This window comes from Arachis ipaensis, chromosome B02 (genome assembly GCF_000816755.2).
Source record: "Arachis ipaensis cultivar K30076 chromosome B02, Araip1.1, whole genome shotgun sequence".
In the NCBI taxonomy this organism is placed as follows: domain Eukaryota; kingdom Viridiplantae; phylum Streptophyta; class Magnoliopsida; order Fabales; family Fabaceae; genus Arachis; species Arachis ipaensis.
This window is the reverse complement of record NC_029786.2, coordinates 103,568,025-103,581,332: the sequence shown is the minus strand read 5'-3', so window position 1 is coordinate 103,581,332 and position 13,308 is coordinate 103,568,025. Positions and strand designations below refer to the sequence as shown.

The 13,308-nt window shown below is 41.5% G+C and overlaps 1 protein-coding gene across 2 annotated transcripts in view; it reads right to left on the bottom strand.

Annotated features, from left to right (window-relative positions):
- The window catches only part of LOC107626119 (protein TRANSPORT INHIBITOR RESPONSE 1), a 3,971-nt gene continuing 1,768 nt past the window's right edge, over positions 11,106–13,308 (bottom strand). Inside the window, exons 2-4 of one of the 2 annotated variants that reach the window (XM_016328906.2) lie at positions 12,519–13,011; positions 11,578–12,421; positions 11,106–11,492 (exon numbers count right to left, since the gene is read on the bottom strand). In XM_016328906.2, coding sequence (XP_016184392.1) covers positions 11,624–12,421; positions 12,519–13,011 — 1,291 coding nt within the window. In that variant the 3' untranslated portion in view covers positions 11,106–11,492; positions 11,578–11,623. Of the gene's footprint in view, positions 12,422–12,518; positions 13,012–13,308 lie in introns of both variants that reach the window. The other variant, XM_016328905.2, reaches the window with a different exon arrangement.

The following is a 13,308-nucleotide window of genomic DNA, read 5'->3' as shown; positions in this document are numbered from 1 at the left end:
GACGACCTCAAGGTCGTAATGAACACCCTACGACAGCACCAAATGAGACTCGACCCGGCAAAATGTGCCTTCGGGATGGAGGCAGGGAAGTTCCTCGGCTTCATGATCACGCAACGCGGAGTTGAAGCAAACCTGGAAAAATGCCGCACCATCCTCGAAATGAAGAGCCCAAAAAACCTTAAAGACATCCAAAAGCTCACCGGCCGATTGACAGCGTTATCACGCTTTCTCGGGGCATCGGCTCAAAAGGCGATCCCCTTCTTCAAACTAATGAAAAAAGGGGCCCCTTTCAAATGAGAGATGGAATGCGAAGAAGCTTTCCAACACTTCAAGAGAGCCCTAGCGGAACCACCAATCCTCGCCAAACCCCAGACAGGGGAAACACTCTACCTATACCTCTCCATAACGGAGGAAGCACTCGAAGCGGCACTAATCCGTGAAAACGAGAAAAAAGATCAAAAACCCATATACTTCATAAGCAAAGTCTTACAGGACGCGGAAGCTCGCTACTCACGCATAGAAAAGCTAGCTTACGCACTCCTTACAGCCTCCCGGCGCCTACGACAATACTTCCAGGCTCATTCCGTGACGGTTCGAACCGACCAAGCGGTCAAGCAGGTACTACAAAAACCCGACCTAGCGGGCAGAATGATAGCATGGTCCATCGAACTATCCCAGTTCGATATCAAGTTTGAACCCCGATATGCGATCAAAGCACAAGCCATGGCCGACTTTATCGCTGAAATGACACCAGGAGACTCCACCCCCGAATCATGGAAACTACACGTTGACGGCTCCTCGAACATCACTTCCGGAGGCGCCGGAGTCATTCACGAAAGCCAAAACGGAGTCGTGATCGAACAGTCAGTACGATACGAATTCCCAGTCTCAAACAACCAGGCAGAATACGAGGCCCTCTTGGTAGGCCTATCCTTAGCCCGGGAAGTTGGAGCAAAGGTCCTAGAAGTAAATACCGATTCACAGGTAGTCAATTCCCAAATTAACAGAGACTACCAGACACGAGATCCCCTACTCCAACAATACCTCGCCAAGGTAAAAAAACTAAAAGAAGGATTCGAGCACGTTACCATACAGCACGTTCCTAGGGAACGAAATGCCAGGGCAGATCTACTTTCCAAGCTAGCCAGTACCAAACCCGGACACGGTAACAAATCGCTAATCCAGGAAGTCGTTAAGTCACCCTCCGTGTCTACAACGACCAACGCTCATCTGACATTCTCAAAGCAGGGATCTTGGACCTACCCTATCCTACAATACCTCCTCGACGGAATACTGCCACCAGACCCCAAAGAGGGAAAACGAATAAAAAGGGAAGCCGCCAACTATACCATTATCGCAGGACAGCTATACAAACGCGGATTCTCGCAACCCCTGCTCAAATGCGTCGAACCCGAGAACACGGAGTACATACTCCGCGAAATCCACGAAGGTTGCTGCGGCCACCACGTCGGAGGCAAAACATTGGCCCAAAAAGTCATCCGGGCAGGTTACTTCTGGCCCACGGTTATCCGGGATTCCATACAAATAGTCAAAAGCTGCGACAAATGCCAAAGGCACGCCAATATCCACCAAGCCGCCCCTCACCAGCTCAGCATCATATCGGCAGAACGGCCATTCGGCACCTGAGGTATCGACCTCGTCGGGCCCTTCCCTACGGCACCCGGCCAACTCAGGTATCTCATCGTCGCCATAGACTATTACACCAAATGGATCGAAGCCGAACCCTTAGCCTCCATAACGGCTACCCAATGCCGAAAATTCCTCTGGCGACATATCATCACCCGATTTGGGATCCCCGAGACCGTTATCTCGGACAACGGAACCCAATTTGCTGACAAAAAATTCAGAGAATTCTTAGAAGGGCTACGCGTATCTCACCGATTCAGCTCGGTAGAACACCCCCAAACAAACGGACAGGTGGAATCCGCGAACAAAATAATCGTCAAAAGACTCAAGAAGCGGCTCGACGAAGCCAAAGGACTGTGGGCCGACGAACTCGGGTCGGTCCTATGGTCATACCGAACCACACCGCAAACGACCACAGGAGAAACACCCTTCCGATTAACATACGATGTGGAGGCAGTCATCCCAGTAGAAATCCGAGACCCAAGCCCCAGGAAAACGGTCGGCGGTAACGACGAGGAAGCAGAACGAGACCTCATTGACGAAGAAAGAAGTATAGCTCATATCAAAGAGCTAGCCCTAAAATAGAGAATCAGCTTAAGATACAACCATGGCGTCGTCCGACGAGAATTCGCAACCGACGACCTTGTCCTACGACGAAACGACATCGGTTCCCCGACCCCAGGAGAAGGGAAACTCACTCCCAACTAGGAAGAACCATACAGAGTCAAGTCGGTAATCGAAAAGGGAGCATACAAACTCGAACGGCTTAACGGCGATGAAATCCCAAGGACCTGGAACGCCGCCAATTTACGGCGATACTACACTTAGGCCAACCTCACTAGGTCACCCCCTTGTCCTCTATTCATTTATGTTCCATGACTCTTTTTCTAAGTGTCCCAAATACGGCACAAAAACACGGCCACGACCGGTGGACTGATCACCCCCCAGGCCCAACACACGGATATCCACGAAAAACCCGACCAAACGACGGCCCGAGGGAACAAATAAAAACACAAACGGAATAGCTTAAAACGGAATATACAAAGGCCCGAACGGCCGAAAGAACCTTAAAACGGAATATACAAAGGCCCGAACGGCCGAAAAAACCTTAAAACGGATTATACAAAGACCCGAACGGCCGAAAAATTCATTAAACGAAATCCAAAATCACGTGGTCACGGTTACACGGCCCACGGCCAAACCAAAATATCCAAAAAACAATCCAAGTCTAAAAGCAAAAATTCAAAATTACAAGAGATAAAGCTACTCGAGGTCGACTATCTGGCCATCACGAACGGTCTTGAAAGCCCCCATCACGGACACATCCACACTCGGAGCCAACACCAGGGCTTGTGCCTTCATCGTCTCCTCAGTAGCGGTAATCGCATCCTTAGCATCAGCCAGCAACTCCGTTTTCTCCCTCTTCAAGGCAACAACCTCGGCCTTCAGAGCCTCCGACTCACCGAGAAGCACGGCAGCCTGGGAACCCGCATCAGAAGCCTTTTGCCGCTCCTCACCCAGTTGAGAAAGAAGTGAAGTCTCAACCTCGGAAAGCCGGAGAATCTCTGCCCCGGCTTCCTCAGAAGACTTCACCGCCTTCTCCCTCGCAATCTCGGCAGCCTCAAGCTTCTCCTTCAGCTTAACCATCTCGGCCTGCGAATGACGGAGTTTCTTATCCAACAAACCAACTTGAGCCATCACAGGCTCAGCCTTCCGAACAATGACAGCAGACCAAAGGAGGGCACGATACACCGACTTGGCCTGGAACGAAACATCGCAACCATCAAAAAACGGCTCCGTACCAGGCATCAAGTGTTGATCGATAAAACCCGGGGCATCAAAACGACGGTCCATCACACTAGGCACCAAACCCTCCTCCTTGAAAGTCTCGCTGCTCGGGTCCTCAGGCCTTTTTCTCTCCCGAGAAGCATCAGCAGCCGTCACCATGACGACTTCAGGAGAGTTCGCAGGACCAGGAGAAACTTGAGCGTCGGCCCGCGCACCCGAGGAAATCATCTCTTGAGAAACCGGCTGAGAATCCACGGCAGGATTGGAGACAGGGGTAGAAGGAGACGAAGATCCCTCCTCCCGACCCATCGCTGCCTTTAACCTAGCCAGAGAAGTCAGCCCACCAGCCATCTCAACTGAAAGAAACCAAAGAAAAATCAAGTTATAAAGCCGGAAAAACAAAACATAAAAAATCAGGAAAGGAACAAGACACACACCAATATACGCCCGACAAGCCTCGGGATCCCCCATGACATCCCGAGGGTTCAACGGACGCTCGCCAAACAAATGCCACAAGACGTTGGCAACATCCTTATCCTCCTGGGACAAACAATCATAGGTGAACTTAGTCAGAACCAACGGGCCAGCACGGAAATTCCAGTATGTCAGAAATCGGCGTACGCCCTCTGGCGACAGCCAAAACGGATGATGCCCCTAGACAGGGCGCACCTTAAAATACTCCCTTTTGAAACCATGAAAGGAATCCTCAAATAACCCAAAAATTTGGTGATGAGGCTGAGCACGGAATGACATATATCCCTTCTTATGCTTCCCTTCCTTAGTCGAGAGAGTGCATAAGAAGAGAAAAAGAAAAACAGGAACAGAAGCCGGAAGGTCGAGATACCGGCACACCAATTCAAAAGACCGCACAGCAGCCCAACTATTCGGATGAAGCTGAGACGGCGCCACGGAACACCGACTCAGCAAATCCTGAACAAACGGCGAGAAAGGAAACCGTACGCCGAGCCGAGTGAACATCGACTCGTAAACCCACATCCAGTCCGGAACAGTGGGCGAATGAAGATTTAAATAACAAACACGCTCGTCGACATCTGGAAGGGCAAGCTCATACTGCCGCTCCATCTCACCGCCGCCACAAATCGCCCCCTGATCACGAAGGCGTTGAAGATCGGCCTCCGTCATCCGTGACGGAACGCCCCACACGTCGCTAGTCACCCAAGTATAGCGAGCGGGGACGCCCCTGGAGGGAGCTACGGGAGCACCAACACCCTCATTTCTCCGCCGATGCATACCTAAAACACGGAGGAGCACCACCATCAGCCTAACAACCCTACGCAAAAGCAAGAACAAAAACCTACCACTACTGCTAATCCAACACGGTGGTGCACCGCCACTGTTAACCAAACACAACCACACTCAGCCCCTCCAAAGACTCGAAAACTACCTCCCAAAACACAAAACACGGTCCAAAAACGAAAGCAACAAAGGAAATAAACAGAGCAATGCATGGAAGAAACAGAACAAACAGATACACCATAAAACAAAAAGAAGAAAAAGCGAAGCACGCCAACCTGATAATGCAGAAGGTAATCTGGGAAAAAGCTTTGATAGCAGGAGCAGCAAGCAAACGCCAAGAGAACAATTTCACAGAGAAGAAAGAAGATTTTTCAGAAGGAAGAACGAAAAAGAAAAAATGAAAAAGAGAACTCAATTAAAAAGCAAAAACGATTACAAAAAGGAGGGGTGAAAAGACACAAACTAACCCTAAGCAAGGATAGGATCGTAGGGGCAAAAGAGGAAAACGCCCCCTCGCATTAAATACCCCCTCAGGAAAAGAAGCCAATAAAACATGCCTCGAAGAACGCAACGGACGCAGTAGGCTCGGAAGAGTCACGTCAAAACCAAAACGGTTAGACGAGCCCTCCAAAAGCAAGCCGAGGCCGAGACACCGATCTCCCTCCAAAGAAACAAACGAACGCCCGTGGAAAAAGACCTAACCCGCGGTCAAAAACCACACCTTCCAGCGCCAGACCGACCTCACTCGCTCTCCCGCTGCGGGGGCAACCACCTCGGTCCCGACCCGCCTCTCTATCAGGGAAGGCCTAAAACCGGCCCTCTGGAACTTCTAATCGACTTTCGAATACAAATATCTCCCAGCGACAGACCGACCTCGCTTGCTCTCCCGCTGCGGGGGCAACTGTTACGGCTCCTAACCACAGATCCCAGACCCGGGACTACGCCCGAACCCGGCACCTCGGGCCCGACCCGCACCTCGCTCAAAAGGCCCTAAAACCGGCCCTGAGCCCCTAACCAACTTTCAAATTCATTCGTCCATCTTATCTTAACCGGATAAGATAAGATAAGATAAAATACTCATCACCACCTATAAATAAAGGACCCAAGTCCCTCCAGGTATTCATTCATTCCACACACCTTACACCTCTTAGATCTATTCTGATTTGAGCGTTGGAGTGTCTTTGCAGGTACCTCCCCCCATTGCTCCAGCCAAGCGACCCGGCTTCAGTCTTGCTCGCAGGTTCCCGATCCACCCTTCAACCCGTACCAGAGACATCTTGTACACTGACCAACAAAAAGATCTTACGGATGACACCCTTGGTAGATCTATCAATGCAATGGAGGAACTGTTCAAAGAAGTTGTAACGAGGAACACAAAGAATCATACTCCAGGGAATAGTAAACAGAGGCTCTAGCTACTTAATCGGTATCATACTCCAGGGAATAGTAAATAGAGGCTCTAGCTACTTAATCGGTGCCATATTCAGGAGAATCCTTCACATTGCAAACATCAGTGACAGCCATTTTGTCATTGGTTTCAAGCAAAAAGATGGATCCGTGCTGTTGGTGCATATGTAAGTATAACCAATTCAGATCATTCATACATGTTATCTAGATTTTTTTTATCAATAATAGATATAAGTTTATTATTGTAATTTTTTTAGTAAGAGTACATAGGGAGTATATGATATATAAGATGCAATAACTCAACAAATATATTTTTTTAAAAGAATGAAAAATCCTTTTAAAAAATATTTATTGAATTGTACTAACAATGATGATAAGTACAGACTTGTTAAATTTAATACAAAAATAAATAAGCAAAATTACTATTTAAGTAGATATATAATATAATATGCGTCTATTTTTGATCTAGTATAATTCACAACATGCAGTCGAAATTGACCAATAAAAGAATCTTACGGATGACACCCTTGGTTGATCTATCAATGCAATGGAAGAACTGTTCAAAGAAATTGTGACGAGAAACACAAGGAATCATACTCCAGGAAATAGTAAACAGAGGCTCTAGCTGCTTAATCGGTGCCCCATTAAGGAGAATCATATACATTTCAAACATTGGGAATAGTTGTTTTGTTCGTTGGTTTCAAGCTAAAAGGATGGATCCGTGTTGTTGGTGCATATGTAAGTATATCCAATTCAGATCATTCATACATGTATCTAGATTTTTTTTATCAATAATAGATATAAGTTTATCATTGTAATTTTTTAGTAGGAGTACATAGGAAGTACATTGTATATAAGATGTAATAACTCAATAAATATATTTTTTAAAAAAATAAAAAAATTTTTTAAAAAATATTTATTGAATTGTACTAACAATGATCATAAGTACATACTTTTTCTTTTTGTATGTTTATGCAACTTTTATAATTTCGTACTAAGTGTATGAATTAAAATCTTAAAAAGATAATCTTCTTGTAATCTATCTTTCATAATATTCTTCTTGTTGATGAGAATTAAATTGGTGCTAAGTCATCAAGGTATGCCATATGTAATTACGTTTTTTTATTGTGTTTGGATTAAAATTTGCAAATAGAAATTTATATTAAATTGATCTTACAAATTTGATTTTAATAAAAAGTGAGTTAATGTTAATATAATTTATATTTGATAAATTTATATTAAAATAAATTATAATAAAATAAATATTATTTAAATTACACATTAATATATACATATTTTAAAAAAAAATTATATCTATACACAAAATTCTATCTAAGAAATGAAATTATTGCAATGAGACTTATTAAAGAAGCTCAGAAGGCAGCAATAATAAAGATGGCAAATTTCACATATGATCAACTACTTCATGTTCTTACTCCAAATAAAAAGGATTCTACGACAACCTTGCTGTAGTTGTTGTCTTCATTGATTTTGAAAGGCTAGGCAACGAGAGGCCGGATTTCAGCCACAAATGTCAAAGGGGCCACCGATTTGCTAAAGCCTTCACTCAAATTGAACGTTTGATGGAAGATCATCTGCCTCCTAACAATAATTAGTTACTTTTGTTGCATTTGATGGTCCCATAGACACATATGCATATTATAAACCTTATTTATTTAATTGAATGATAATATTGCTGTTGATTTGAAGCATGGTTGAATTGAATTAGCTGCTATATACGTTTATATAAAATCCTGAAATTTTAATTTAAACATAAATGGCCTTAATAAGAGACGCAAACAAGTTTCAAAATGAACAATCATTATATTTGGTAAATATTAGTTGACTAATTAACGTTATATACATGTCTAAGAAGTGAATAACCCAATCTAAAATATTGAACATGCAACCTATTATAAGAGAGAACTAAGATTGAAAATATTGTGATGGTGGGAGATATAATTAGAGCCAAGAACGAAGTCACGAAATTTCTTTTGTATTTGCACCCTTTTGTCTCAAATTTAAAACCCCATTATATATATCCCACTGTTTAGGGTGAAAAAACTAGCACACTACACTACACTAGAAATGGTCTTAGGGTTATAGCATTCACCAAGTATAAAGAAAAATGATATTGTCATTAATTAAAAGTATTAAAAAAAAAACAATAAGATATAATCTTGATGTAGTAACATCTCGTATTATATTTAAGGGTAAAATACTAAATTGGTCCCTTATATTTGAGCCTAATCTTGTTTTGATCCCTAAGATTTAAAGTTTATATTTGAATTAAAAAAAAGTTTCATTTTATTTTAGTGTAGTTCTGCAGTGAAGTCAATATTAATAATTAACATCACTATTTTTCCAAAATTTAATATTCTTTCTTAAAGAAGAGGTACAAATTCGAGAGGCACAAATCAGCAGCGGATGCATCACTGCAAGCCATTAACCTTAGTCCAAGCACATAGAGAACATCGTCAATAACTCACTTTTCACGAGAAAATTCGTCAGCGACAATGAGGACAAGGCAATCGTCACGTCTATTGCCGAAAATTTCTCTCGACAAGCGAAGAGTTTTGTTATATAAATTTTCTATATCTAAAAATTGAATTTCGTTAATTATTTAATATTGATTTCATGACAGGACTATATTGAAGTTAAATAAAATATTTTTGAATTTAAATAAAATACTTTAAATTTTAGGAGCCAAAATAAAATTAGATCCAAATATAAAGAATTAATTTAGTACTTTACCCTCTATTTAACTCTGGAAGAGAATCCGTAAATATTATGTATAGAGTATTGAATATTGATGATGAGTGTGACCAAGGCTTTATTAGTAAGGTGGTAAAATTCCACAAGTGGTTTGTGACGAAAATATTATGTAGGATTGTCAATGCAGAGAATGTTGACTGATTAGGACGATTGATGAGTGAAGAAAAACAAGGCCCATGATGTCATCATATCATGCATATATTGATGAAGGACTAATGCAAGAATATTTTCTCTGTGACAAATACTTTAAGAACCATGAAATATGAAATAATCCAATAAAAAATGTGATCTTTTAAAGTAACATGAATTTTATTTTGGTTTTTTACGGTACTATCTTGTAGTTTGTCAAATTAAAGATTAATTTATCGTAAATATAATCTCCATTAAAGATTTTTTCTTGGCCAATAAATCAGATGCTGCATGTACAATACGAAATTCGAATTTTTTATACTTGTTTAAACAGACTAATAAACTAACTAATAGATTAACTCAAATTAATTATTAAGTAACATAAATTACATCTTTCAAGCAATTGCGAAGAGATGTTAATATAAATGATTATTTGAATGATATTAGCAAGTTCATTAAATGATTATTAGTATAATTATCATTTTTTTGCAATAATTTCATATTACTAAAACTGTAAATTCGTTTTTTTTTTCTAAGATACGACGGGTTTAATTATTCTTCACCGTATTTCAGTGTACAAGTGCAGAGAGAATATTATTTGCCACTAGTAACCAGTAAGATAAAACAGCGAACCATAGAATTCTAGTCCTTGAAGATGAATCGAAGCAATCATCATCATCATCAATGGTGTGTGACCTATTTATTTCAAGAATCATTTTGGCTCTGCATTATTTGGAAACTTCAATTTTGGGCCATGTCAAAACTCGCAAAGCAATGCTATGATGATGCAAAATATAAAAAAGAAAAAAAAAAAAAAAGCCGACGAAATGTTACTGACGGTGACTTTTAACTTTGAGAGCAAATTCATCATTGTAACTTTTTTTAATCATGTAGAGGCGGTATCATTTTTATTTGGGTTGTACTGTAATATGATCATGAGTATGCAATATGTGCTAACACCTACCAGTGAAAATAAATAAATAAGTAAAAAAGACTGGGTGCAATTGTAAATTTGAAGTTTGATTCTACTATTATTGTTTTTTTTATTCATTAAGGATAAAGTAGAAATTGTCCATATCTAACACTTCAATACAAGAAAAAAGGGGTCTCCAACACTACCTCACAACCGAGTTAAACATTTAGAAATTAAATGGAGTGAAGCTAAGAAAGGAAAAGTGCTCAAGAGCTAGGGATTTGGGTGAAGTTCATTGGTGAGCTTGCGACTGATCTCCAGAATTTGCTCCGGCAGTGAAGACTCTTGGTCGAAGATGAAGCGGTTCCTAGCTTTCCAAACGCACCAGCACAAAATCGCCCATTCCACAAGGTTTTGCGGTGTAGTTCCGGCACTGCTTGAATGCTGCTTGATTTTATTATTTTAATGATCAAATTAAAGGGAATATAAATACCTTGTATAAACTTTCAAATATTTAATACAAATTCAGTAAATCAAACTAGGAAATTACTAAGAAATATACTAGGTCCATTATTTAACATGTTTAAACTTTAAAGTAACAAATAATTAAATTTCACAATTCAAAAAGAAAGGAACCTCTCGTGTTTACTCCTTAAAGAATAGCCTAAAAATATTAAGAACGTTTGGTGGTTACTGATTAGAAAAGAAGAGAAGAGTTTCATGTTTAGTATATTCTACATAAACTTAAAAAATGAAAAAAGGGTAAAGTGTGTGGAGTGGACACAATCCAATGTGAGCGAATCTATCACGTGGCTCACCAGTCGAGGAGAGAGTCTCCTCGATTAACATTCAATGAAAAGCAGCTCTCACCACACCTGACCGCTACCACTGCTGTTACCAGACCAGGCACCCTCACTCCTTTTTCTTCTCTTTTCTTTCCCATTTTTAAACGCCATTGCCACAATTTTGGGCCCTTCATCACCGCATCATTTCCTTTTTCTTTTCTCTTTTTCGGTTCCTCAGGCTCTATAGAGATACTGTTTCAAGATATAGGATTCATAAGAAAAGCGATCTCCAACAGTTATAGAGATTAATGATTTTATTCCTGGTTTCTAAGGGGTACAAGGTTTGCAAGTTGCATGTTGAGGAAAAAGAAACAATTGTTTATTTCACTCCACATCCACCAACAGAATCAACACCCAAGTTGCTTCAAATATATTAAACACAGCAAACAACCATATGGTCGGATTATGAATATTCATGAATTTTATTCCTTCGCGAAGGCTAATAATAAATAACAATAGTCCACAATATCTTGCTACATAAAGAGACTAAGGTGAAAAGAACATGAATATAAATTATGCTAAAAATCTGAAAAGTACATATGGTACGAAAGAGGAAAAATTATAATATATCAACTCTATTTGATGCCCACATAAAAACAACACAGTTCATGTGTTTCTTCATTGATCCCGTAGCTCAGCCAAAGTGAAAAATGAATTGGCAATAGAGCTCAAAGCCTCTTCTGTATACACCCTCATCTCCTGTACTTAGCAAGCTCATACACCAACCATAACTGCAACATAGGCCAGTTAACAAATTATTGCATTATTGAGTAGAATACAGAGCATTTACCTGCTTCCATTAACAAAAATGCTCACACAGGATTCTTCCTCCATGGCTCTGAATCCACACAGCAAATTCAAATCATGAGATCCTTAATGCAGAATCGTCATCCATTGTCCATACGAATCCTGGCATGTCCAATCTTGGCCCGGCAACTGTTCTGTAGACATAAAGCTTCTCCACCGGACTGCTCTCTGGCCTCGAGTCCGGAGGTCCACTTTCATCCATGACTTCAACGTTGAGTCTCGGCATTTTCTGACCCAGAACTTTACATGCTCCAAAGCTCACCGAGCAAGAGGACATCCAAAGGGATCGCATTGTCTCCAGCTTTGCAGCATTGGCCAAGAGAGCTTTGTCACCAAACGGGCAGTCCCTAATCTCCAGCTTCCTGAGGTTGTCGCACCCAGAGAGAACATGGTGGAGTCCCAAATCACTATCTCCAGCAAAAGCTACAGAAAGCATCTCGAGCTTCTTTCCATATGTCCCAATGTACTCAAAAACACGATCAGTAAGAAGCCCTGAAAGGGAAAGGCGACGAAGATCCTTGCAGTGTTCAACAATAGCTCCAAAACCATCATCCAGAGGTTGGAGGGTGAGGTAGTCAGGGGATCGTGGCTCAATTATACATAGCCGAAAACGAGTCAAATTAGGCCGGTTCCTGGCAATTGTGTTTAGGGCAGCATTTGACATTTGACGACAAAAATAAAGAACCGACTGAAGCTTGGGACAACCCTCGGAGACAGAAACAAGACCCTGCTCTGTCAATGCTACATTTGGTTCCAATCCAAACGGGTCAGACGGAAACACCCTCAACTCCCTCAAGTCCTTACATGATGCAGCAAGAACTTCAAGGCCATCATCCTCAATGTAATCCAGAACCTGTAAGAAATTACCTTGATCAGCCAATAATCAAACACTACCACTGTTTGGACATGAAACTTACAATAAATGGATCACATTATATGGACCAACATACCCATAACTTCTGCAATTTCTCGCACAGAGAGACAAGCTTAATAAGTTCGGGGCTCTGAACTGTAGCATAACTCAAGTTTAGTGATATTAGCTGGGAGCAGATAGGGTAAACAGCTGGAAGATAAGACGGGAGCACATCCCAGAAGCCAGACAATGTCTTCAGCTGCTTGCATCCTGCAAATGCCTCTGCCAAGTTCGAGAAGACGTCCGGCCTCATCTCAGAGGTGTAAGCTCCAGTACCTAACTCAGCCAGCTGAGGAGCCCCACGGAGAAGGTTGGGTAGCCGATCAAGGGGCACAGCCCGATTGAGCCGGAGGGTCTTCAAGTTGGGACACCGACTAACTAGGCGCTCTAGTGCCAACAGATTGACCTCATTACCTAAGCAGGAGATGTTTAGGGATTCTAAGGACGTGTATGAATCAGGAAAATCACTTAGCCAACGCCCACTAAGGTCCTCCACTTCGCTCTCCCGCAAGTCCAACTCCCTCAAATTCCTACAACACGAGCAGATAGTAGGTTTATCAAAAAGAGGTTAAGGCACTAGGTTAACAAAACCATCAAAAGTTCAGGTTTTCAACCAATAGACGTTGACCCAATACACAAAAATCATTGTCGTTGACTAACAATACTGGGATATGTTTTTTAACTGTTATTAGTTCTATCAAATTCACCGTAGCTCCCAACTAACATAACTAGTCGAATAACTACAAAACACAAATAACAATACCATCATTGAAAGGGTAGAATTTCTTTTGACGAAACAAAACGGGGTACAAACTCAGAAATCTCTA